This window comes from Leucopleurus acutus, assembly GCF_964270905.1.
Source record: "Leucopleurus acutus genome assembly, chromosome: 12".
Classification (NCBI taxonomy): Eukaryota; Metazoa; Chordata; class Mammalia; order Artiodactyla; family Delphinidae; genus Leucopleurus; species Leucopleurus acutus.
This window is the reverse complement of record NC_139154.1, coordinates 35,549,370-35,576,775: the sequence shown is the minus strand read 5'-3', so window position 1 is coordinate 35,576,775 and position 27,406 is coordinate 35,549,370. Positions and strand designations below refer to the sequence as shown.

General features: G+C 52.5%; 1 protein-coding gene across 5 annotated transcripts in view; it reads right to left on the bottom strand.

Moving 5' to 3' along the window:
- Positions 1-27,406, bottom strand: part of GREB1 (growth regulating estrogen receptor binding 1) — a gene marked incomplete at both ends in the record, with an annotated part of 67,955 nt that overhangs the window by 36,321 nt on the left and 4,228 nt on the right. For 4 of the 5 annotated variants that reach the window (XM_082851484.1, XM_082851486.1, XM_082851485.1 and 1 more), the window contains 13 exons: positions 326-506; positions 1,263-1,460; positions 2,097-2,225; positions 2,944-3,072; positions 4,147-4,497; positions 7,328-7,513; positions 10,085-10,240; positions 10,708-10,821; positions 14,494-14,622; positions 15,991-16,134; positions 18,377-18,559; positions 23,922-24,098; positions 26,501-26,620. In XM_082851484.1, coding sequence (XP_082707610.1) covers positions 326-506; positions 1,263-1,460; positions 2,097-2,225; positions 2,944-3,072; positions 4,147-4,497; positions 7,328-7,513; positions 10,085-10,240; positions 10,708-10,821; positions 14,494-14,622; positions 15,991-16,134; positions 18,377-18,559; positions 23,922-24,098; positions 26,501-26,620 — 2,197 coding nt within the window. The remainder of the gene's footprint in view (positions 1-325; positions 507-1,262; positions 1,461-2,096; positions 2,226-2,943; positions 3,073-4,146; positions 4,498-7,327; positions 7,514-10,084; positions 10,241-10,707; positions 10,822-14,493; positions 14,623-15,990; positions 16,135-18,376; positions 18,560-23,921; positions 24,099-26,500; positions 26,621-27,406) is intronic. The other variant, XM_082851488.1, reaches the window with a different exon arrangement.

Sequence of the window (27,406 nt, the reverse complement as noted above, 5' to 3'; positions counted from 1 at the left end):
TGGGCAGAGCTACTCCCGTCAGGATCCCTTCCCGGCACCCGTCGCTCTGCCACTGATACCCTCCCTCCCCTACCCCAGCCTGCGACATTGAGCGAGGTGCTTCCCTTCTCTCGTTGCCATAATGGTACCTTTCAGAGGCTGCACTAGATGATCTCTCAGGTAAGTTCCGGCCCTAAGGTCTGAAATACACCCACAGCCTCTGCCTACAAATGCCAAGCCCCCAACACCATTCATCTTTTTAACACTTATACCCACGGTATTATCCGTACATATTCATTCAAAGAAGGGAAATGCCAGCCCTGCCATGTGCCAAAGCCAGTCTAACCTCACGAGATCCCAGTGGGCGTGGTCATGGATGAGGACGAAGAGCGTGTGTGGGTTCTGAAAGGAGTTTTGCAGAAAGGACTTGAACTTGGTCTGCGCCTCGGCATCCAGCTTCAGAACGTACTGCTCGACCCTCTGCTTGGTCATGTGCTCCTTCTGCAAGCCGAGCTCCAGCAAAACCCCTGCAACACAGTGAAGATACATCAGTAACGCCAAACACGGTCATGAAAATACATCAGTGACTCCAAACACGGTCATGAGCTTCTCACTCAGCAGCAGACGCTTGAGGCGCATCTCCCATATGGCAGGTTCCTCGCTGGGACTGGAGGCTACAGGGATGCAGGCGGAACGTGTGAGTCAGGGAGGCCGATTCCCGTGCAAACGACTGTCGTGTCACTGCCTGCAGGAGCAGGGCCTGGAGGTGGGTCTGCTCCCCAGTGTGCTATGTACACAGCCCACCCAGGGGCACAGCAAAGCTGCCTTCGTGAAGCAGCTGATCCCAGCGTGGGTGACTGAAAGAAAGGGAAAGGTCCCCTCTCACCCACCCAAATCATCTCCAGCCTGAACGCCACCAGGCCGTAGGTTAGAGCACTCAGAGTGAACCCTCTGAGTGAAGACGTTGACTCTCTGTGTGGTTCATGTTTAATCCCCTTGAAAGCACAGGGAAAATACATTAAGTTGACGCCAGATATCAGGACATACTTCACTGACTTGAGTGAGACAGAGGGAACACTGAAGTCATGTTCTACCTTTAACAGATTATAAAATAGTGGACAAGTCGCTTCCTCCGGGCAGCAGTTTCATGAGCTATGAAACCGGGGTGTTGATACAGCACCCTCTACTTTAGAAGTAAAGATGGTGTTAGAATCCAAACCTGAATGCAAACAGATCAAAGCTTCTCCACACAGACTTCACACTTGCCCCTGAAAGGCCCGTACCTGAATGCCAGACGTGGAACAGGGTCTGCTGGTAGGTCACTTCTGAGGGTGGAATACAAATCAGAAAGTCCACCTTCTCAAAGGATCCTAAGTCCAGATTCTGGGTGCTGGAATCTGCGATTGAACACACGTGGGAGAGGAGCTTCTGGGCCACGGCGAGCTGGAAGGGCCGGATGTGGTGGGGCTCCAGCTGGTAACCTGGAACCAGAGACCCCGTCAAGGTGAGGTGCACGCCAGCGGATGGCTACAGCCTTGGACCTCTGCTAGGGAATCAGCAGGGGGCCCCCGTCTAGCACACAAAGGGATGAGGGAATGGGGAAAACACCAATATTCACTGAGCGCCTGCTCCGGGCTACCCACCGTGATGGTCATTTCGCACCCTTTTCCTAATTGAAAAATAAAAGGATGAACAGCACTCGAAGGGGCACAGAGGCTGTGACCTACTCCACCTGGAGGGGACAAGGACGGCATCCCAGGGAAGCTGACGCTGAGATTAGATTTTGGAAGAGGTTACAGGTTCTCTGGAAGAGGAGACCATCACAGCCCTTCAGGAACTTAGAATGCATAAAGTATTTCAACAGTGCATCGATAAACTGGAAATCAACAGAGAAATGTGCTATCTCAGGAAAACTGTACAGAGGTACATTTCCGGGTAAAATGAGACTGTTATCGTCAAAGACTAAAACTAAAATTAGATATTAGGTCTGCTCGATTCTAAGGAGATGCCCTGCCCGCTGGAGGTGCCTCTGACTCTGCTTCCTTGCAGCCCCTGGGGGCCCTGGAAGCTGCCTCACCAGCCCAGAGCTTGGCCACCAGCGCCCCGGCATCACTCACTTGTGCATACCCGTGTCCCGCCGACATCTAGGGATGCTGATTTGGTGACGGAGGAGGCAGTAAGGGAGGAAGAAATCTGGCCTTGATTTTCCTGATGAAATTTGTCCAGCAAAATATCAATGTCGCCCTCTGCCCAAAACAGAGAGAATAACAGAAATGGGTTTTCCGTCCGTCTCAGTGAAACTCGGCATGCATCTATGGAACACCCGCTGTGTATCAGGCACTGTCCTGGGCCTGGGGCACCAGAGATAGGGTGTCCCATCCTGTCAAGGAGCCCACAGCCCAGGAAGGCAGATGTATGTGCTAAAGAAAATTACATTATGACCCAGAAGGTGCCAGGACAGAAAGAAAGAAGAGCAAGGTGCCAAAGGTCAGGAGGTAGGGGTCTGAGCACATCTTGGAGAAGGAGGGGCCAGCACGAGTTTCTGGGAGGAAATGGGGTGAGTCTTGTAGGGTGAGTGGCCAGGAAAAGAAGGGAGACGGGCACTCAAGGCATAGGAGACACAGAATGAGGCACAGAGAATACACTTCTCCAGTGAGAAGCTTTAAGCAACACAGAGGGGGAGGCAGGAGGGTGATGGACAGAGCCGGAGAGGTACGGAGAACCAGGCACAAGGCCCTTGTGTGCCCCCAAAGGACAGAAACCACAAAGCCGCCCCCTAGAGAACCCACAGCCAGAGCAGGAAACAGCCAGCCAGAGACCCCACAGATGGAAGGGCTGCCCACGCATGTAAATCCGGGCCAGCCTCAGCAGGTCACGGGGGATGGGCTCCATCCCGAGACGACCTTGCCCTTTGTGTCTTTCTCATCAATTTATGAATCTGCACCTGTCTCACTACAAGCCTACCTGGACAGAGGGTGCTAAAAAAGGCTCCCAGAGAGTCCACTTTCCCCGTAACCAGCTCAGAATTGACTTCTTTCTGGTACTCGGCAGGGGTGAGAAGGCTCTCAGAAAGAATCCGGGCTTGGTATTTTCCTGGAAAACAAACAACAATTTGGACTGGGCCCTCTGCTTAGAATTAGCACGTGAGCTCCTCGATGGCAGGGTCTGTGCCTGAATCTCTTTCTCCGTCCATCCCGCAAGCCCAGCACCACTCCTGGCTAAGAGCAGGGCTTCCTGTTGGTGAAATGAATAAAGGGTACACACCCCCAGCCCAGTTTAGTAGCTGGGACAATAAGAGGGAAATCCCCGAGTATGGGCTTTGGAACCTGACTCTCTCCCCACTTAACTAGCTGTGTAACCTAGGCTGACCCAGCTTCCTCATCTGGAATTCGTGGCTAAAAGTACCATCTACTTCACAGGACTGTTGTGAGGATAAAACAAGACAATGTTTATAAAATATTCAGCCCAGTGCCTGACACAGCAGGGGCTCGAGGTTTATTACTAAAGATATTACTGAAATCAATGTAAAGAATTTATTAAAAACACAGGTGTTTAAGACGAAGGAATGCCAAGAGATGACTGGGACGCTGCAGTTACTGCAATCCTCCATCCCTCCCCCCTCCCCCCGGGACATTCTGCGCCGTTTGGTGTCTGTCTCCCCACCAGAACACACGCTCCAGGAAAGCAGGAACATCACTCCTGTGTCCCCAGCCCCCAGAACAGTGACTGCACATAGTAGGGCTTCAATACATGTTTTTATAATTAATTAGCTAACTGGCTCATTAACCCACACAAACACAAGAAGGCCTTTTTTTTTTTTCATCTCCATTAGGTAGTTGAAGAAGCTGAGGGCCAGAGTCATTAAACCACAGACCAGCAGGTGCACGGGGGACCCAGGTTTTCCCTGCATCTAACCAGATCCAAACCTGCCCCCCGTCTCTCTAGAGAAACGGAAACGGCTCACCTTCGACGCCAGGAGGAATGGAATTTTTCCCAAAGCGCACTATTCAGGGCACACCAGGGGCTACTGTGCGCTAACGGCTGTTACTAACCAGCACAGCTGCAAACCCGGGGCCACGAGAGGCAAAAGGGGGCGACGGCAAAGGAGGGCTTCTGGGCACCACCAGACTGCTCTCCCGGCAGCCCAGCGGCGGGGCCCGGCCTCACCAGTGACGGCGATGCAGGAGTCGATGGCGGCACTCCGGCAGGCGCAGATGATCACCACGTAGTTGGTCTTGGCCAGCTTGCCCTCGATGAGCAGGCGGAACATCTCAGAGAGGCCCTCGGCCAGGGAGTAGGTGCACTCGATGATGTGCACGCTGTCGTTGCAGGAGCTGGCGGCCAGGCCGGCCAGCCAGGGCAGCTGCGCAGAGGTGACGGGCGCCACGGCCCCAGGCGCCGGCGGGACGGGCTGCGGTGGCGCCTGCTGGTACTGCCGGATCTCCGTCAGGTGCGACTCCCGCCAGGAGCGCAGGAAGATCTGCTCCAAGTCCTCCATCAGGGGCACCTGGTCCGCCGCTGGCAATGACAAGGCGGGCAGAAGGGGCTTCAGCACCTGCCCCACGCGGCAACTTCACGCCAATATAACCGGGCCGTGCTGGGGAAATGCGTGTAAACGAACTCTCAAATAACGCAACCTAAATGATTAACGTTAAATGGTATGCGAGACAGCTGGGAAATAGAGGGAGCTGATAAAAGCAGCCCTCATCTCACCATCCTAACAGAACCACTACTATTTTTGTGTGTTTCTCCATTTTTTTTTTCTTTTTTTTTGCGGTACGCGGGCCTCTCACTGTTGTGGCCTCTCCCGTTGTGGAGCACAGGCTCCGGACGCGCAGGCTCAGCGGCCATGGCTCGCGGGCCCAGCCGCTCCGCGGCATGTGGGATCTTCCCGGACCGGGGCACGAACCCGTGTCCCCTGCATCGGCAGGCGGACTCTCAACCACTGCGCCTCCAGGGAAGCCCCTCTCCATCTTTTTTTTTTCCACGTGCAGGTTTTACATCGTTATAATGACTGCGGGCCTATGACTTCGAGGCGTGTCTGCTTCCCTCACCATCACGCCACAATCATGCTTGCGTGACGTTTACGGCCTTCATAAACAGCAGTGCTAACGGGCACTGCTAACGGGGAGGCACCACCACGGACTGAGCAATGCTGATCTACTGTTGACCCCTGTACTGCTTCCAAATAAGCACATTTATAAACACTTCTGCAATACACAGCTTTACGTATAGGACATTCCTTAGCCTAAATGCTCTAAATTGGGCTTACAGAGCCCACTAATACATATCATCAGACTGTCTCCAGATGGTTTAAATGTCTCAACGCACGATGACACTAACGACACACGATAACCCTGGTTCTGCTGCACCCTTAGCTCCACTGGATAGCATCGTTTGGGTTGTTGCCATCAGTTTCGTTGAGAGAAGCATCACTTGTTTAATGTGTTAACTCTGCATCTCTTTGATGACCAGTGAGGTTGAGTGCCTTCGATGCTTTCTTCCCTATGGGTATTTTCTGCTTGATGCGCCAACATTTCAAATTTGGGTGAGCTGGAGGAAAGAGCACCACGCTTCGATGTAGAAGACGTGTCCCCATCCAGCTCCACCCGGCACCAGCTGTGCAGGCTTGAGCTGTCTTAGCTTGAGTAAGAGTGGTACCCTGGGCAAGGGAGGTGCTGATGGAGAAGGTGGGCGAGGTTGGATTCAGGATGAAGCCGGGCTTACTGACGGATTGGATGTGGATTGTAAGAGTGAGAAAGAGAAACACATGCACATTTTCCCAGATTCCAGACAGTCCTAAGCAGCACCCTTGAGGGTTCCTCCCTACCTGCTGCATCTCCATCTCCTCCAGGTCCCTGAATATTGAGTGTCCCAGGGCTCAAACCCTGGCACTTTCGTCCATCCACCACCCCTCCCAGTCTCTCATCCAGCCTCACAGCTTTAATATAGATCGTCACTGAGCCGGTGTTTCCTAAATGTGTACCTATAGCTGCAACGTCTCCCTGGGGCTCAAGACCTGCACACCCAAATCCTTGACTCAGCCCACCTGGCTGCCCCATCAGTGGCTTAAACTTGAAATTGCCGAGACGGGACTTTCGCTCATCCTCCAGCGCCATGGCTCACCTGGTTGCTCAGGCCAAAATGCAAGCACCGTCTTTCCCTCACGTCCCTCAGACAGACAGCCCACCATCCTGACCTTCCCAATCTCTCCCCTGTGGCTGTTAGTGGTCCAAGCCACCACCTGCCTTCACTGGGACGACTGCACCATCTGGCCACACATGGCAGCCCATGTGGTCTTCTTGAAATGAAAGTCAGATCATATCTGTCCCCTGCCCAAAACATTGCAGTGGTGCTATGGACTGAATTGTGTCCCCCTCAAATTCGTATGTTGACGTATTAACCCCCAATACGACTTATTTAGCGATAGGGCCTTTAAAGAAGTAGCTAAGTGAGGTCAGAAGGATGGGGCCCTAAGCCAGTAGGACTGGTGGCACTCTAAGAAGAGGAAGCGACACCAGAGCTCACCCTCTGTCCCCACACACATGCACAGAGGAGGATACAGTGAGAAGGCAGCCGTCTGCAAGCCAGGAAGAGAGGCCTCACCAGAACCCAACCTTGCTGCCACCCTCATCTTGGATTTCCAGCCTCCAGAAACGTGAGAAGATAAATTTGTGAGGTTTAAGCATGCAGTCTGTAGTATTTTGTTATGGCAGCCTGAGGCGACAAATACAAATTGTTTCTCAATGTGTCTAAAATACGAACTCTTGACCTTAGCCTGAGGCCCTACCCTCTCTCTGACAGCACCCTCACTGTCATGCTCTCACTCTGCAGCTGCCCTGGCTCCCACTGACCTGGGGCTCCATGCTCCAGCCCCGCCTGCCGCCCACCCATCCTCCCGCCTCTGCCTCCCTCAGAGCTTCATAAGGCTGGATCCTTCTCATCACTCGGGTCTCGACCCAAACGCCATCTCCTCACAGAGGCCTTTTCTGACAACTTGAAACAACCCCACAATCACATACCCCACCTCCCTCTGCTTATTTTCCACGTGTTTACTGTTTCTCTCTCCCACTAGGATACAATCTCCTTGAGGGCAAAGCCATTGTTTTCTTCCTGCTGTATCTCTGCGCCTAGAAGGGCAGGGAAATCATGTTTGAATTCTCACTGTAGATTTTGACCTACTTGAAGGCCTTCCCAGCCCCTCGGGGTGGAGAGCACTGCAGTAACCTGATAGCAGAGGCGGTCTTCACCAGGGTTCAAAGAGAGGGTCGGTGATCAAGGCTTGTGCGGTTCCCGTCTTTAGCGATTATTCCACCAGTGGTTCCCACGAAACGGGAGGGAGACTCACCCAGCTGGACGAGATAGTAGACGGTCAGCAGCAGCTGCATCTCCTCTGAGATGGGCTGTATCGTGGAGGCCCCGTACTGCCCATACGCTCTGGAGATGGACTGGGAGTTCTGGTAGCACGTGTACAGGAGAGGGCTCACGACGACATCGTTCAGGTTCCCACAGAGGTAAGGGAAGTGCCCGTGCCCTGGGGGAGGAGAAACAGCACCCGCTTGGCCCCTGGCCTCGGGCACAAGGCGTGGTCCCCACGTGTGGGCGGTCTCTGAATGCCAGGGAGTGAAAACAGGTAGGCCGGTTGCACCTGGGGTAACGCAAGTGCTCCTTTCCAAGGAAGTCTTGAACTCCCAGCCCTTGCTGATGTGTGCACCTGCTCTGAGAACAGACAGGGGCTGTAGCATTTGCTTGTTCATTTAGTCCAACCCCCTATTTTAGAGCCAAGCAAGCTCAGGCCCAGAGGGAACTGGCAAAGCTGAACAGCCATCGCCTGAGCTGCTCCTTCGGCTCTGACTCCAAAAATTTCACGCGGGCAACGCCTACCAGATCTTTGCCAGGCCTGCGCCAGCCCAAGTCTCCCCAGCTCCCCGTTTTGGATTCTGCCTCCCAGTCTCCCAGAACTCTCCGACAAGCTGAGTTAGGAAAATAAATCACTGTACAGACCAGAGACTCCGAATACTGACAGAACTTAACAAATGCTTTAGTGAACGGTACAAGATTAATTCTGATGGCAACTCTCAGAGGCGGGTCAGCCCAGGCCAGTTCCGAATCGCCTCTGCACCATTTCTTAATTATGTGACCCTCCGCGAGAAGCTTAACTTCCCTAAGCCTCAGTCTCCACCTTTGTAGAATGGGGTGGAGAAAATCGAGCCCTCGTGTGGCTGCTGAGATGATCAAACGTGGTTCAGCGTGGGTGTGGCATCTTGTACTCAGAAGGTCTCCACTTATTCACCAAACACACACTTAGTGGACGCCTGCCGTGTGCTATGTACGGGCCTCACACTCGGCTCTGGGGGAAGATCTGGGGACTGGGACACAGTTCATGTCCTCCAGGAAATTGATTCCCAGACCTGAGGGTGCATGAGGGTCCCCTGAAAGGCTTCCTAAAACACAGGTTGCTGGGCCCCACCACAGAGCTTCTGATTCGGATTCTGGGATGGGCATGGGAATTCACACCTCTACTGAGGTCCCAGGTGACGCTGGCTTTGCTGGTCCAGGGACCACAATTTGGGTAGCATTGTTCACAAACATTATGGTTTATAAGAGGCAATGTAAAGAATTACTATTAAAAGAAGGATGTGAAATTTGTCATGAAAGAGGCACAGAGAAGCTACAACGGGGCCCAGATAAAAAGAATCTGAGGGGCTTCTCTGGTGGTGCAGTGGTTAAGAATCCACCTGCCAACGCAGGGGACACGGGTTCAAGCCCTGGGCCGGGAAGATCCCACATGCCGCAGAGCAACTAAGCCCGTGCGCCACAACTACTGAGCCTGAGCTCTAGAGCCCACGAGACACAACTACTAAAGCCCGCGTGCCACAGCTACTGAAGCCCGCATGCCTAGAGCCCATGCTCTACAACAAGAGAAGCCACCACAATGAGAAGCCTGCGCACCGCAATGAGGAGTAGGTCCCGCTCGCTGCAACTAGCCTCACGCCCAGTTCAAAACCCAGACCTGCACCCTTCTTCCTGAATATCCTGTTCATTTTTTTTTTTAGGATGAAGAAAGGAGTACCCTCTCCTATTTTGTAATTAAGAGTAAGATACCTCCCCACTTTCCTACCACCCTCTCTCCTCTACTCCTACAAACATGATACCAAATAGTGTTCACTCTACTCAATACTCTGTAATGACCTATATGAGAAAAGAATTTAAAAGAGTGGATATATGTATATGTACAACTGATTCACTTTGCTGTACACCTAAAACTAACACAACATTGTAAATCAACTATACTCCTATAAAAATTTTTTTTAAGTTGATGCCATCTAATAATAACAGAAAAAATAAAAATAAAAAAATAAAATGAAAAAAACCCACAGTCTGCCCTTATTTAAGAAGGACCTGAATGTGTGAGTGTGTGTGTGTGAGTGTGTGTGTGTGTGTGTGTGTGTGTGTGTGTGACTCCGTGCCAGCCCACGGTACTGGCCAGCACCATCATCAAACAAGCCCTGCCGAATCCTCACGCTTCAAGGGCTCCCGCTTCATTAGGAAGGAATTTCCTTAGTTGAGCCACAAATTGACCTCCAACCACGTACATAAGCCCACAAAATAGAGGTTAAATCTGGTCTTATTTCATGCTTCTGCCTGGTGACCATGGCTATCTTTGCCCAAAGTCAGATTTCATGGCCCCAAAATACTAGTGGTCACAGGACAACCCGCCAGACCGGGGGCCTGACAAATCGGCAAGGGGCTGATGACCCATCCCTCACCCGCGGTGCTCAGCCCTGGGCCTGGTACCATGGCAGGAGCCGAGTGAGGCTGAGAGAGGGACTGATTGAAGGAACAAATGAACAAGCAAATGGTCGTCATGGGACAGGATCGTCACACTTGGGCTCATCGTAGAAAACAGTGACAAGCTCTGAAACTGGCGCCTGATCAGGGGCTACCCCAGGGACCAGTCTGCTTGGTTCTCTCATTGCCCCGGAAAGGATTTTAGAGTTTTCCCAGGAGGACCCCTTGGTGTGGAGTCAGACTGGGAGGACGTGTCATGTTGCCTGTTTCTCGTGCGTTCCCTGGGTTCCCCGACTTCCACCACTCGTCACACTGCTGTACTTGCCTTTAAAGATCACTGGCTTGGCCTTGCATATTTTCAGCAAGTTGTCGGGAACGGACACTGGTTCTCCGGAGGCCACAACGGGAAAGGTGACTGAAGCCGGTCCCACCAAGCCAACCTGGGGCATGCAGGTCACGCCTGTGCTCTCTAGGGACACGCCGAGAGCGTTAGGAAGACACGTCAGACAAAGCATCCACCCCCGGCAGACCTGCCGTCAGGCTGGCCAACACATGTGCTACAACTTGACCAGTTCCCTGCTTATGGGAGCACCCAAGTCCGGGAATCACAGATTCCTGTGGTCAAAAGCATCTTAAAGGTCACTGGGTCCCCCTTCCCCACCAAACAACCTAGTCTCCTCCTCTCAATATCCCTGCCAAGTGACAGGCAAGCCTTTTAAAAAATTCCTCTAGGATCAGAGAGGTCAATACTGTACATGGGTCCTGGGCTTTGTTAAGCAAGAGAAAGAGAATCTTTTGTTATACCCAAGTCTGCCTCCCTAGAACTTTCTCACCAATACACACAAAAGCACATGTAAGCACACACACACACCACCGGCAGCACCACTACCGCTAGTACCCAAGCCTTGGACTTGGGGCAAGGATTTCGTCACTTACCATACTTAGCTCTGTTCCCACCACCCTGGGGGTAGCCACCATCCGCAGCTGATGGAGATTCTGGAGACCATCCTTTGTGGCGTTTTTTGGGAGGCCCGGAGTTTGATAAGATACCTGGGCCACATTCAGAGTGTGGATTAGGGTGTCACTAGGGATGAGCTTCAATACAACATTCCCCTGAATTGGAGCACACTTATTTGTAATTTTTTTAAATCACAGTTTCACAATGGGTTTTAGCATCTAGTGAAGTATCTAGGCCTAAGGAAATATCCCATCGACCTTGGTAAATGTTTTATTCCAAAGCTGTGCCTGTGTCTAAGTGTTAGCTCTCCGAGCATTACCTCCTTCATCTTTACAGTGGGATAATAAAACCTAGTCTGAAAGGTGGTTTGATCAGGACTAAAGAGAATATACGTAAAGCATAGAGTCTGGGTCCAATAAATGGTAGCCACCAAGACCCACATCACCATCATCGTCTACACATTCCAGTAAATGAGTACGTGTTTCTGTACAAGCTGCAACTGCATTCAACTTACCGCCACAGTTTCACCACTTGGGGGCAGTACCGATCCACCTGTGCACCTCTCCCCACCCCCGGCCTCGGATAAGCTAATTTCAGACTAACAAAATGATGGGGAACAGAAGCTGGTACCCACTGCTGTTAATGAGTCATCCCGGCCCACGGCAGGGAACAGCATGAGAATGACTCATGCTCTGTTCTGGGATTATTCAAAGTATCAAGAATTGGTTACCATATTTTTTGGGACCCATCCAACACAAAAGTTCCCCTACATTTAGAGCTCCGCGTTCAACCATGACACATTAAAGTTTAAATTTTAAAACTCTCTATTCCCAGATACAACCCCATCCCAAGGAAACCAGAACCCCAGATGCCTTCTGACGCCCCACGAGCTCCTGGTGATTCTAAACCGCACCAGGGTTGAGAACCGCCGGTTTAGAGCAATGTTTCTCCAAGTCTGGCCTGAGACAAAGCTGGACAGAACCAGTGGCAGCTTGTTCAAAGTGTCTGCTCCCGGACACCCCTCAGCCTACAGAAGCAGACCTCTGGGAGGGAAAGAAAGCACTTCGTTCATAAGCACCCTGGTTACGCTGAGGCGCACTGCAGTTTGAGAATCATTGCTTTAGGGTCTTTTAAAAGTAATCTAAAGTTATTTTCACCTCTTCTTTAGACCGATTGAAAATGAATGAAATGAAGTGAATAAAATGTTAAAAACGTGAAGTTCTTTGTTTGCAAAGAGCTTTCCAGCAGGTGGTCTCCTCTGATCCCCGCAACCTCTGAGGCAGCTTCTGCTATGTTTGTTCCATTTAGAACCATATCTTCACCTCCCCGAATATCTGTCCTCAAGAGCCAGTAGAAGAGCTCCCACAAAGACTGAGATGCCGGCTCCTCTAAAAACCACGTCAAACTACCAGAGCAGGGAGGGCAATGGGATTGGGTCTCGGTACTAAGGATGGAAGAGCTACAGGTATTTTCTCCCTTTGGGATGCTAACATTAACTGTCTCTATGTGGACTCTAAGCTCATGATTTCTGCCAAAATGATGTCACCAGGAGCTGCCCCTGTGGACCATCTATTTCTGGCCATGTGTCCTGGTAGTGGGGAGGGGGACCCTATTTGGCACTTTGGGGGAGACAAGTCTTCATCATATAGCCCACTTCCTGCAGGCACTGCACATCCGGACCCTGAGCTGGGACAACCAAAAAAAGGATCCTGCACATTTCCTAACTCCCTCCCCCACCCTACCCCCGCCCCGTCCCGCAGGGGCAGCACTTCCACTGCGAACCACTGAGCGACAGCCCCCAAGCCCTGGTTAAACACTCCTTGTAGCTTCAGAAGCAGTTTCTTAAAACTGATTCCAGCTCTCCTCAGAGCAGGCGTGAGGCACAGGACCTCTGATGCTCCAGCTGTGCCCTTAACGGTGCAACCACACGCCGCCAGCATCCGTCACGCCCTCTGGGCCAGGCTCTGCGGAGTATCTGGGCTCCCAGAAGACACGATGACGGCCCTGCTCCCAGGAACTGCATAGGCCCGACAGACACAAATGGCCGCGGAACAAAGCCTGACACCTGAGTGTCACAAGGGGGGAGCCCTCCTACAGGGAGGAGGTGACACCTGAGCTAAGCTCTGAAGGGCACGTATAGAAGGTGGGTGGCGAGAGCCCTTCAAGGGCACGGATGTGTGACCAGGGCATAGAGACAGGATGGGGAGGGCACTGAGCTGTACCCAATGCACCCAGGGTACGAGTTCTTAAGTAGAAAGAGTGGGGAATGAGAGAGTTCAAAAGGTTGGTTGGGGCCAGATTCCGGAAGTTTCCAGCATCACGCTAGGGAACTGGGGCTCTATTTCTCATGCCCCTCCAAGGAAACACATTCATTCACCACAGAAGGAGCCTCCGGTTGGGTCCAGAGAGCCAACCTCATAGGGCCCAGGCCGAAGGATGTCCTCTGTCCCTGCTGTCCGGGGTGGACGCACCCAGGCCTCAGTGCAGGGAGGGGAGGTACCAGCAGCACAGTCTCCCGTCACCGTCCCCAGAGGCTCAGTCCTCAGCCACTGGTCGCCCTAAATTTAGCACCTAGCCGAGAAGAAACAGTCTTGGGAGGAAAAGCGGGTGCCTGCCTGGGGTTCCTCACACTGGGGAAGTTACAGGGATTTGACTCCAGAATGGACACTCTGGTCAGGACTGCGAAAGCTCAGATCCAAGTCAGAAAAGATATCGTTCCTTCAACTAAGAGGGAGACAATTCCCGCACCAGGGGAGTCCTCCGCCAGCCGTGTCGCGGAAGCAGGGAGGCCTGGCACGCAGGCTGGTGTCTCTCTGGGCCACACTTTCCTTCTCTGTAAGACAGGTTGGACTAGACGGTTTCTGGGCCCTCTTCCAGTGAAGCTCTCGGGTCCTAATGTTCCACTCAGCTGTGTGCACGCAGGAGGGAGGAGAGACGTAAGACTGGCCTATTAAATGGCTCCAGGTAAGCACGGAGGGAGAGCACTGAACGTGGGGTCCCCGGACCGCTCCGACCCTTCCTCAACCCACAGCCTCTGCTCCAGCAGGAGGCCCGCTTCACCCCTTCACTCGCTTTTCTCACTTGGACCCTCACCGCCTCATCCCTCTTCCTCACTTCCTCCCATACGATCTCTAATTAATGCTTCCCCAACTGTCAGCTGCAACTCAGCTGTCACCTCCGCCAGGAAGCCCTCCCTGAAAAGACCAGCTCAGTGATGGTGTTGATGCAGGTGGCAATAATGGCGCCCCTTAGTGAGCTGCCAGTTGTGCCCTGAATTTCCATACAGCGCCTCATCTAACCTGCAACTGCCCTCAGAGCAGAATTCTCATCTCCTGATGAGGGAATGTTTAGCCAGGAGACTTGATCCCCTGACAGAGCTGGGTTTTGAATTCTTGTTCATCTGATTCTGGAGCCCCTATCTTCCCATGACACCACGTGGTCCATTTCCCCAGAACTCTCCAGCCCTCACGGTGGGCGGCTCACAATGCGACAGGTCACCCGCCCATACGGGGCTCCCACTGTGCTGGGCAGACACACCCACCACCCAAGTCGGGGACCGAAGCCAGGGCCCCCCCCGGTGCCAGGGCCTGAGCACAGCCCCACGGACTCAGGAGGCACCTGCTGACCTGGCCTGACTCTCCTTCCAAGCCCCCCAATACCAGGAGGCTCGGGGGCCTCGGCACAGGGGCTCCCCCATCCTCCCGCCCCGCCACCGTCTTGACCCAGAGCAGAGTAAGGCCCCCGAACAGGACAGGCAAGGCTACCTAAGGCCGAGGGGCGCGGCGCGGCGGACAGGCTGTGCTTCACCAGCAGCTGGTGCTTCGGGGAGTCTTTGCCGTTGAAAACAGCTGGACCCACGGCTGCGGTTAGCGACGCATGATCGTGGGCTGGTCCTGACAGCAGAGAGAAAGAGGGGAGAGAGCGGGGCACCCTGTGAGCCCAGCAGGCAGGAGATGACTCTTCCTCCATTTTACAAATTAGCCTTTCACTGATGCGGCCCGTCGGGAGTCAGAGCTCTTGCCAGAGTGATTCTGCCCCCCCCCCGGAGAAAGCACAGACGCACACGGACAGGCACACATGCGTATGTGCACACACAGGCACACACACTCCTGCGCGTGCTTTACTGAGCACGCCTGGTGAGAGAAGGGCCAACGGGGCCCCTGGATTCCGGGAGCACCGCTGCATCTGCTCCACCCTCCTTCCACCTTCTCGCTCACCCTCCTGAGTTCAGGGGCATGTCAGACATGCTCAGGAAAGCAGGCAGGTTTGCCATCGCCCAGATCCAGGCTGCCCACAGGGCCTGGGGCTCCCCGGGCCCAAGGAGAATTCTGGGGGCTATCGGGGGCTGTGGTCCTGTAAGTCACCCACATCAGCCAGAATGAGCTGGAAGGCACTCCAGACTCAGGAGCAGCCCAAAACATCTCCTGTGTTGAGGCGGCATGGTGAGGGGCTAAGGGTGGGTTCCGAAGCCAGACGACCCGTGTCTGAGCCCCAGCTCTGCTGCGCACTTGCTGTGCAACCTTCCTTAACTTACGTCACCTCCCATTGTTCTCATCTAGACAATGGAGGTAATCACAGAGCCACTGTGAGGACGACGCGAGTTAACAGAAGGTCATAAGCACAAAGTATTTGCTATTACTATCATCGTACTCAATTCTTACGATCACCCTGCAGATTAGACAGAAAAGGTTTTCTCCATCTGTACGGATGAGGAAACGGAGATTCAAAGAGTTAAAATGAGTGGCCCCAAGTCACCTGGCTAGGAGGCAGCAGCGCTGGAACTAACACCAAGGTGTTCTGACGACAAAAGCAGTGATCCCTCCAGCTGCCAAGGTGTGACAGGCCCCAGGCGGCCCCGGGCGCAGTGAGGACAACAGCAGACACCACGTGGAACGGGGGACACCGTGCCTCTGGAGGACAGTGTGTTCCCAGCCCAGGTGCAGCCTCTTCGCTGTGGATTACGAGTCACACGGGGCAAGGGCCCGGTTCCCCTCGGCAGAGCCCCTGGGCAGGAGGAATAACGACCACCAACCCACCAGAGGCCTTGGGAAGGAGGCTGCTCTCTCCTTGATAACAGCTGTCGTGCTTATCAGGTCTGTTTGTCATGGCAAATGCCAAGTTCATGAACCAGAAATGCCTGTATCAAATCCTACTGCCCGTGAGATCCTATGCGAGCATCTTTGTGCCTCAATTTCCAAGTCAGAACATTGGGGAAACTAAAGCCCACTCCCGGCACGTCCGGCGCTGCTCCATCATCTCACCTGCCTGCGGTGCTCCCAGCGGGATGCTCGGGGTCGTCCCAGGACCAGGCTCGCTGAGGAAGGGAGCTGGCAGCCCAGAGCTCTCCAGCGGTGGGAACAGAGAGCTGGAACACGCACTGGCGGATGCCTGCCGGCTTCTGAGCTCTGTGGGGAAGATGCACACGTGAAAACCAGCCCACTGCTCCTCCCCAGCAGTGTGAGATGACTTCCTAGACCGCAATCTGTCCTGTAGGAGAGCCAGCTACAGAGATGACCACAGCGGTGCCAAGCCCATACTAGTCTCTTCGTCCGGGGAAGGAGGGGATGTGACATGCCCCAGGCTCGGTGCCAAAGGCAGGGGATCCATCTGAGGGACAGCTCTTCTGCCAGGAGCAGGAACAAGAGTGACCATTTGGGAAACAGACAGGAACTCATGATACAAACGAAACCTTCCATCACCGCCCTTCAAGTCCAAGGGAAGAACAGAGCTTTACTCAAAGGTAATGGAACAGCTAATACCATCCTCCAGCCCTAAATCACTCTCTGTCCGGAAGATTAACCCCCAGGAGTACTTGGTCACAGCAAGTGATCAAAGGCTCTTATCTGGTCCCACAAGGGGAAGAACCACTGCCTCCCCAGGACGTAGAAAATGACAGGCACGTATGCAGTAGGAGCTCAAGAAATATTTACTGAGCCATGCAAGAACAGGAGAGGGGCGGGGAGAGGAGTGATGGGAGGGGACAGGGGAAGAACGTCCAGAGCCAGCCCCTCCTGAAGCCCTCTGCTCTACTTGCAGAAGCTGGCTGGGAGATTCCAGAGTGAACCTACGCAGACAGGTGAGGGACAACAGTCTGGCTCTCCCGGGCACCTCGCGGAGACCGCTCCTAGGACACGTCCCTCCCCAGCTGTTTGTGAGGGGATGGGGGGGGGATCTCAGAGAGTACCTGGGCCTGGGAAATCCAGCCCCTCTGCCCCTATAGTCTGACTGCAGCCATGAAAATACGGAGAGAGAGAGAAGGGCGGAGTGTGGCCCTTTCCTAAAGCGGGAGCCCACTCACTTCTGCAAGGACCAGCACCAGGAAGCTGGTCTTTCTCTTCACAGTTAACAGGCTGTGGAGCAGGAAGGGGGCCTATTTGAGCTGAGTTTTCTCTAAGTCAGGGTTTCTCAACTTCGGCGCCATTGACTCTGGGTTGCACAATTCTTTGGAGGGGTGCTGCCCCAGGCACTGCACGATTCAGCAGCATCCCTGACCCCCACCCACGAGATGCCAGTGGCTCTCTGCACTCATGATGATCAACAGTGTCTCCAGACATTGCCAAATATCCCCTGGGGGACAGAACCACCCCCGGCTGAGAACCTTGCCCCAGATACTTGCCACAAGAAGGCACAGCACAGTGTTGGCCCTGTGTCAGCTTTGAAAGCTCCCATACAATTAGGCCGATGCTATAAACTAGACGCCCGTAGTGCAAAGTCGCGCTGTAATTTCCCAGGACTGTAGCATCTAGTTTATAGTATAGTAAAGCTGACACGGGGCCAACACTGTGCTGTGCCTCCTTGTGGCAAGTATCTGGGGCAAGGTTCTCAGCCGGGGGTGGTTTTGTCCCCCAGGGGATATTTGGCAATGTCTGGAGACACCATTGATCGTCATGAGTGCAGAGAGCCACTGGCATCTCGTGGGTGGGGGCCAGGGATGCTGCTGAATCGTGCAGTGCCCTGTTGAGAACAGTATGGAGGGTCCTTAAACAACTAAAAGTAGAACTACCATATGACCCAGCAATCCCACTACTGGGCATCTACCCAGAGAAAACCATCATTCAAAAAGACACTTGCACCCCAACGCTCATTGCAGCACTATTTGCAATAGCCAGGTCATGGAAACAACCTAGATGCCCGTCGACAGACGAATGGATAAAGAAGATGTGGCACATATATACGATGGAATATTAGTCAGCCATAAAAAGGAATGAAATTGGGGCATTTGTAGAGACGTGGATAGACCTAGAGACTGTCACACAGAGTGAAGTAAGTCAGAAAGAGAAAAACAAATATCGTATATTAACGCATATGCGGAATCTAGAAAAATGGTACAGATGAACCGTTTTGCAGGGCAGAAACAGAGACACAGATGTAGAGAACAAACGTATGGACACCAAGGGGGGAAAGCAGGCGGAGGGGGGATGGGATAAATTGGGAGACTGGGATTGACATATATACACTAATATGTATAAAATAACTAATAAGAACGTGCTGTATAAAAAAATAAAATTCAAAACAAAAAACATTTCACAGGGCTGACGTGTTGCCCGAAACCGCGTCTACTGCAGAGGAGTCTCGGCCCAGAGTCGTGCCGACAGGCCCCTGGCTCGCTTGGAGGCGTCCCCTTCTCACACCCCACCCCCTGCTCACCTGAGCCTTTCCAGCAAATGAGAGGCCCTTTGGTCAGAGCCCCTTGTGCGTTGCGGATCAGGTAATATTTCAAGTGTTTCTGCTTCTTGGGCTGGGTGGTCACCTTCAGGTTCATGTGGCTGGAGAACTCTGTGAAGTAACAGAAGCCTTTCTTCCCACAGCCAACGCAATTCCCAGAGAAACCTGGGGAGGAAAAAACCATGACCATCCCCATCTTACACCAAAGTCCCTCCAAGTGACACATCGGCCACTAGGCATTCTCATCCTATACCACACCAGTAGGGAAGTCCACGGGGCAAAGGTCCCTGTCAGCTCCTGCTGACAGGGGTCAAGATGACCTTGATGCCAACAGGAGGACCACGTGGACTCATCGTAGAGGTGAGCCCAGGCAAGCCTGGAAGACTGAACTCGCTTAGGGGCACAATTAAAGCCTCTGCGTCCTACGGCACAGGACAAGAACTGTCCCATTCAACTGTCTACGCTGACCGGGCACCTGCAATGATTTGCTGCGTCCGTATCTCCTTCAGGGCTGGCCAGTCACAGAATCTCAAAGCAATCAGACCCCTGAGACTGGATGCATTGGGAGTCCTCTTCAGAGTCCAGAGTTCCCTCCAGGAATCAAGTGAGTTGATCCCACGAGTTGCAGAGGAGAAATCAAGAGCTCCACCATGCAAGGCCAGGGTGGTGGTGAGTGAAATCTACGGCCCCAGCAGCCACGGAGTGGAGACACTCGGCTAAAACGTGGTGGTCTATGTCAGCGTCCTGCTGCCTGAGGCCAGAGGGGGCCTTTCTGGGAGATGACAGAGTTCAGCTCTGAGGCTCTGGGAAGGCTGGCTTTAAAGAGGCAATGACAAAACCACCTCCCATGAACTATTAAAATCCAGAGAACGTGCTTGAAAGACCTTTACATACTGTAAAGTCTATTCAAACTGGTCTCAACAGAACTGTTGGTTAATACCAGAGAAATGTGATGATTTAGGTTTTCTATCTGGTGACCCTTCTGGTTTAACTTCACTATCTCACAAAGGCCTTCCCTGTGACCTTGCCTCGCCCACTGGTACGTCTGGTTTCTAAGGAGCAAGGTTCTTCGGCGGGAGAGACCCTGAAGCTGAGACTAACTTATTTTATCGGATGCTCTGGCTGACAAGTTTACAAAGGGCATTTCAACTCAGGCCAGGAGGACCATGGGGTTCTGTGCATAAGCTCTGCCTTTAAAGGGGATAATTCTGAGGCCTCTGGCTACTGTCCAAAATAACATCAGTTTGTGAAGGTTCAAAACATCTCTCCACAGAGAAAGAAGACATCTAGATTACAGAAACCTTCTGGGTTCTCTGACTGATTTGAAGCAAATTTAATATTCCTTAAAAGGCCCTAGAAATAAAGACAAATCTCTTGGAATAAAAGGCAGGCACAGGTTAGTTTATCCTTCCAAACTCCTGCCCCCTGTGTACCAGAGAAACAGATAAGGTACCGAAGAAATGCCGGCACCATGCTCTATGTTTACGTGTTGTTAAAGGGACAGGGAGGAAACTACCATGCAGAGAAAACCAACGGCCTTCCTGCCATTCACTGTCACCCAAACAGGGCACTCAGCTTAACTGACACGACCACCAGTCCGTCAGGACAGCAAAATCTTCTTTTGGGAAATGAGAACCAGAGAGGCTAAGTAGTTGTCCAGTGTGTAGATCTAGAGAGTGATGTGTGGATTCCAGCATGAGAATGGAGTGCAGACCCAGAAGCATGGCCTTCAAGGCTGCCCCCAATGCCCTCCAGCCTCATCTCCTGCTTTATCCCCCTTTCCTCCCACTACTATGCCGAATTCCCAACTGGACTTTATATTGCTGACCGTTCTCATACCTTCTTCCTTAGTGTCAGAGTTACTGAAATTTGTGTATTTTCCCCCATAAATATCCCCATGCTTCCAAAGGACCGGGAGCACAGTATGTCTGTGGGGAGGCGTGGGCCGTGTCTGTGTGTGTAAGTGTGTGTATACAAACTAGTGCCTGACACAGGAGAGGCAGCAAATATCTGGAAGGAACAGGAGAGAGGAAACAAGATAACTATCGAAGTGCACACTTAGCATCTCCGCGTACATTTTGACAGGCTTTTGTTTTCTAACGTTCTAATGTTTCTAATGTTTTCTAACTTTATAATCTAATGTTTTTATTTATTCTTTGGTCTCCAACCTGGGCACCTTGAGATAAACAGCTCAACTGTCATCTAAGAATGAGGCCCCGAGAAAACTTCCACGCTCCCCGGCAGGGATTCTGACCTGAGGGTTCAAAAGATGATGAACAAGAAGCAGAACTGCAAAACCAAGGACGCTCGGAGCGCTTCACCAAGGCCAGCACCGCCATCCCTTTCCAGAAATAGCTAAATAGCTTACAGGCCTTTTGTCCTATGAGAACTGTGGACTGTGGGACCACGGCTCCATTCCAGAAGCAGGGAGGGGAGCCACAGACGAGAAGGGGCTCCTCCTTGCGGTTCAGAAATAAAAGTGGAAACCCTGGCCCTACCAGGATAGTAAGGACAGGCATACCTCGTTCTATTGTCTGTGCCTCTGTTTCTTCATATCTAAATGCTAGGTAGTAACACCTCACTCACCTGCCTCATTTTAACTAGAACAGTTTTCGCACATGAGAAGCGCTCAGGAAAGTAGCCGCTGTCAGGTTCCTTTGTTGCTGCTGCTGCTGCTGTCTTTCTCCAACTGGCAATCCACCCATTTATCATGACCCAACTCCATCACCACATACTCTGAGATACTCTCTCATCCCTGGGACTTGGCACGTCCTTCGGGATCCTCTAGCACCTTAAGACCTAGGCTGGGACCTGCTGCACAGAGATTTCTGTGGCCGTGGGTGCGATCTCCGAGCTGAGTCCTGGTTGGCCCGTGTCTTCCCACAGGCCCTGAGCTCCCAGGAAGGACCAGGGCCCACTTGGCTTTGGGGCCCTGGGTTGAATTTAAAGTTCACCTTCAGTTTGGGGTTATACATTCCATAAATGCTTAATTATTTGCATTCTAGATGCACAAAGAGCTTGTTTACTCCCATCGCAGAAATGAACAATCTAGCTAGATGTCTTCTTCTCCTATGTCTTAGCTATCAGCCAATTTCGATGAATTACTATCAAAAAACTGAAACACCCATCTAGGTTTTCATTTTTTCACTTTCTCAGACCAAATCCCTCAGTTGATTCAAACTCACTAAAACAACGCTCCCTTCATTATAAATTACGGGGTGGGGAGAGGCACCTCAAGCTGTGGCTTCCCCCAAGATATTCCACAGCCTCCACTTTATGGGTCACTAAAAAGCGCTGAGCCCCGGCCCCCAGAGGGCTGCAGGGCCACCTTGTCCTGTGCAGCCATCAGGGTTAATTGCAGGAAACCTAAACAGTGCTAAGTGTGCAAGCTGAGAGCATAAAGTTGTTTTCAAAGAAGAAAGCATCGGTTATTACCAGCCGGCCCTTGTCACCCACCTCCGATGGCTTCTTGGCAAGCAATTAACAAAGACCCCACTTCCTCTAAGCTCCCCGCCTGAGGGGCTGAAGTTGTTCCTGGGCTGGTGGTGAATGAACTGAAAGATTCTTGTCTCCACATTTCGAGACCCAGAGCCTCCTTGATTTACTACCCTCGCAATTCCTTTACAGTCACAAAGGGGAGGAATTCATTCAGGCAAACCCCCAGCCGTGGCCAGATCAAACACGAACCAAGTCACCAGGCCATCTTCCCCACTCATTTTGTCCTAAGCGGCCTCGATAAGCAAATTAATCTAAGACGCAATGACTCTGTGAGCTTCCTTGGTAGAGTGAATTTTCTGGATTATTCTTGCTTTCAAAAACTAGTTACGATATCTGTTTTACACATGGTAGGATATATAGCTAGTGGGAAGCTGCTGTAGGGCACAGGGAGTTCAGCTCGGTGCTCTGTGATGACCTAGCTGGGTGGGATGGGCCGGGGGGAGGGAGGTCCCAGAGGGAGGGGATATACATATACATAGAGCTGATTCACTTCATTGTACAGCAGGAACTAACGCAACATTGTAAAGCGATTATACTCCAATTTAAAAAAGAAACAAACCAGTTACGACACAGGCCATTTCAGAGTACTGAGTAGAGTTCCCTGTGCTATACAGCAGGTCTTTATTAGTTTTCTATTTTATATGTGGTAGTGTGTATATGTCAGTCCCAATCTCCCAATTTATCCCTCCCCCACCTTAAGAATCTAAAACACACAAAAAAAGAGTGGATATATGTATATAACTGATTCACTCTGCTGTACACCTGAAACTAATACAACATTGTAAATCAACTATACTCCAATAAAAATTTTAAAAAAACAAAAACCAGTTACGATAAGCCCATGGACCTGCCTTAAGGGAGTACTGGCCACAACTTTTTCTCCCCCTGGTCCTCGCCCCAGAGCCATGTCCATCCCTCCAGTGAGCGTTCGTCTGCCGTGTTTCAGAGTTTACACACCACTGTGTCCCTGCGGCCCTCGTGGCAGGAACCACTTCTGTTTCTCCTCTGGGTCGATCCTCACTCTCCCCTCCCCACCTCCACCCTTTGGTCCTTTGCACAGAGCTTCAGACATAATATCTCCTCAATAAATATCCACTGCGGTGCGTTTACCTACCCAGCTTTGGGGGGCCGTATCAAGCACAAAAGTGAGGTTTAAATGTTTGTACACGTGGGAAGCGCAGAAGGAACTGGGGAGCAGGGGAAGCCAGCTTGCTGGGCTCTCGGTCCAAACCTCACGTCTCCCCTGATTTTGCTCCACTAATGGGGGAGTGAGCTGAGCACAGGGCCAGGCACACAGAAAGAGCTCAACAGAAGTCCGAGCAAAGGGGAGCCGGGCTTCATAAGGCTTGGTCTCGACTCTGCACTGCAGCTGGGACCCTCTGGGCCAGCGGTGGTTCCAAAGATCAAAGCCACGGCTTCCCTAGGCTGACCTCGACCAGGTACAGGGCCGTGGGGCGTGGTAGTTAGAGGGTACCATCTGGAACCAGGAAGACCTGAGTTTGAATCCTGACTCTGTGCCTTTACTCGTGCGCCCTTGGGCAAGTGCATTAACAGGTCCAAGCACACCTGTTAAGCCAGGATAAGAATGACAGGCTGGTGAAGGGTAGAGCGAAGGAGAGAACGGCAGAGGGTGCCCGGCCGTCCCTCAGGACATGACCGTCCAGGAGGCAGGGCCACGCGCTCGGCCTTCTTCTCGCCCTGCCTCGTGTCTGCTGGCTTCCGAGAGCATCTAGGACAGGGTTTGGATCGCAATTCTGACACAGTAGGCACTTTGGAAAGGTCTGACGAATACGTGTACAAGAATTAGTGCTGATGGGTTTTCTACAGGAAGGTAGTCAGGTTTTAAAAATAACCCTCCTTTGCATTCCATTCCACAAAGAAACAGCCCAGAGTGATGAATAAACGGGGTTGTGTGACATGCTGATGAAGAGGCTCAAAGGTGGCCTGTCCCCCAAGGGGACCAACAGCTCTCCTTGTGCCCACCCGCCAGGCGGCCGGAGCCGCAGAGAAGAGCAGAGGAGCAACTTACCAAGAAGGGCGTTGTGTCCATCGTCATCCGGCAAGAACCTCTTGTCAACGGCACACACCAGGAGGTGGTCCGGCAGGCTGGGGGACTTGGCGCCCACCAGGAGGAAGCCCGCGGGGACATCGATGGGCTCGCTGGAGATGGAGACGAGACGCAGGTCCTTCCCTGCCTGGCAGAACCCTAGGAGGGACGGACAGGCTCACACGCTGCCCAGCGAGTGGCTCCCACGGAGCCAGGATCCACGCAGGCAAAGGGGTGACGACAGTTTGGTCTCGGCAGCGACCACCGTGCCGCTGGACCCGGCTGACTTGCAAATTAATTCTGAGAACACTCTTAAGTACATTACCCTTACATGCTTTTCACTTGTCAATTACAACCATTCACAACAATAAAGTGATTAGGAAGAATAAAAAATGTAAAACATTAAATTAATTCATTCCTCATGACACTTAACCACATGCTGCTTTTCTGACTATCGGTGTCACCGTATAACACACATTCATGTAAAATGAAGCTTAGCAGGAAAGAAGGGTAGACCAGTGACGGTAAATTAAAACGTAGACAAGATAAATCCATACGGGACTGTGAGTAAGTTGATGTCTCCTCCACCCTATATTTTATGTGTACGAGGCAGGGGCACGTGGCAGGAATACGGGCTGAGGACCGGGTGACGCTGGTGGCCTCACAGGGGCCTCATCAGCAGAGGGAGACTTTCACTCTATACACATGAACCTTTCATATTTCAGAGCTTTAAAATATATTTCCTATTTAAAACTTAAGTGTCCAAAAATATTTAGGAAAAAAATGGAGAAGAGGGACACAGCTGAGATTTATTTGGAGGGGCCCTTTCTGGGAATCTCCCTCCCTGAAGGCACACGGAGCCGGATGCCCTGTGGCTTTTCCATCTTTAGTTATCGACAGGGACGATGAGAGTTAATGTGAACCCTGATGACCCCAAGGCCTTCCCTGCAAAACTCTACGGTACTTTAAGAAGCCTCTCCTCTGGTGTACCTGCTTTACCATTTACAAGGCACTAGTTCCGAGTTCTCGCATCTGCCCCTGGGCGAAGCAGTAAGAGGCACCCACTGTGTACAGCACCAGGTGGGAGAAGCCCTGGAAACTTGTCATTTGAGAGGTCAAGTCATCTGCTCAAAGCTGCTGGGAGGGGGGTCAGGTTGGAGCTTGGGGCGGCCCCCCTGCGTTGTCTTGGGGACGTCAAACCAGTTCCCACAGGTGAGGTCAAGGGCCCAGCAGGTCTTTACCTCCATGACCCAGGCCCCTCCCATTCTGCACAGCAGCCGCTTCCTTCTGAAGAGCTGGAGGAAAAAAGGTCGTGGGCAGTCCATGTTCACTGTGCCCACCTGGAAATTCTTTGAAAATCATGGTGGTGACCACTGGAGAGTTTGCCATTCTCTTATTTAATTAGGCGGCCTTTTAGCTCTTGGACACTAGAAGTCCTATATCACAAAGAGCTACTGTATCTGTTGCCCTTTTCCTGGAAGAGCAGCCCCAGGGAGGGCTGACTCCCTCCCCTGCCGGCCATCGCGCACAAGGTCAAGTCCAGGCCCCCAGGCAGGGTGCATGGGGCCTCCACAGCCGGTCTCATCACTCATCCAAGTCCTGCCTGGCCACCCCTCAGGCCCCTACCTACATAAACTAGTAGCAGTTCCCCAGATGGGCCGTGTTCCCCCTCCTCTAAGCCTTTGCACCTGCTGTTCCTGTTGGGAATATCCCTCTCCCCCAGCCCTCTCGGTCTCCTGGCTAACTCCTCCTGACACTCCAAAACCCATAGGAAGGGCCAGCTCCTCCAGGAGGCCTTTCCCCAAACGCTCTACCGGCACCAGAAGCAACTCCCGTGCTCCCACGGACCCCTGCTGGCCCAGACCACCCCAACCTCCCAGCACTTTCTACACTGCATGCAGAGGGTCTGCTCACATAGCTTTGCTACACTGGGAGCTCTTGGACCTTTTATGTCCATATTTTCAGAGCAGGGCCTCAATATTTATTTTACTCAATTAACTGACCAACTAAGTAGTGACACCCCTTGACTGGTATGGTGACAGGTCAGGTGAACTTCCAACCGCTCAGTGACTTTGCCAGGCGGGGGAGCAGCAGACCAGAAGTGCACTCTAAGACCCTCAAGCGCAGAGCACAGGCTCCCATCCCTGAACAAAGGTGCCACCGCGCCCGGCATCTCCAAGCCTCGCTCCTCAACAGCAAAATGAGGATAACCTCACTGACGGTGCAGAGTTCCTGAGCTAACGTATTGATAGATCTGCTTTTTCAACGGTAAAGCAGCCACAGATGTGAAAGATGACGCCTACTCATCAGTGCTGATATAAATACACGGTGGACGCTGACCTCAGCTGGGATATTCTGGTTTTTAAACGGCCGATGGAGAAAACTTAACTTTTGGATCGGAATGCGTTTGTAACGGTGGGGCTGTCCGAAGAGTGACAGGGCCCCACGTGGCGTAGCCAGTGCCGCCGGGACGCGAGGGCCCGCCGGGCCACGGCCTGCTGGCGACGCGGGCACGGTCACACCTCGGGGCCCCTCAGCACGCAGCCTGGCGGGCATCTCACCGTCCGTGGTGCAACTTCCTTCGGGCGGGGGGTGCATCTGGTAGGGGTTTGGGGGACAGTTCTGTTCCAGCCCCCCTTCCCCTTCCTCTTCCTCTTCCTCATTTTCCACTCGGCTTCCACCTAGACGTGGGAAAGGAGAGCAATGAGTATGTCCACAGCGGGTCTCGGCAGCTAGTAATTAACCAGGCCTCACAGACACACGATTTAAGGAGGGTATTATCACCCTCCTTTACTCGCGGTGAAGGCCAAGACCCACTCAGGCCGGAAGTCCTTCCCAAGGTCACAGACGCTGGCTCCAAGCCTGGCCTTGTGACTTCAAACGCAGGTCCACGTCACCTCCCAGCCCCCAGAGCCACACACGTGTGCACGAGCAGCAGGGCTCAGCGCGGACACAGCTGTTGACAAGGACTGAGCATGCAGCCTGCACAGAGCAGGCTCTCCAAAAACATCTGTGTGGGAGGAACCACGGTGTAACGTAAGGACCATTTTACAGCTAAGGAAACTGAGGTTCAGAGAGACCCAGTGATTCAACAAACCGTTACGCAACACAGCCGTTATGTTCCCAGTTACACCCGACACCCAAGCTGCCGTTCTTGCCACTAACTGCATCGCTTGCTTTAGAACCCGAAGTCCGGTGTGAACAACCTTTACATTTATTTATCCCCAAGGGAAGACTGGATGTATACAAACCAGAAATGCAAACACCCGAATTTACCACACTCACCAAAAGAAGCCATCCCAGGACAGACCAAGTGACTTTAAGAAACTTTTTTTAAGTGAAATCGTATTTTAGGAGTAATGGCAAGTGTGGAAACGGCCAGGAGAGCCAGGAATTGGCCAGGAAAATCCCACTCCCCCTGTGTGTGAGCTTCATCACAGCAATGAAAGAGCTGGTCTTCCCCACAG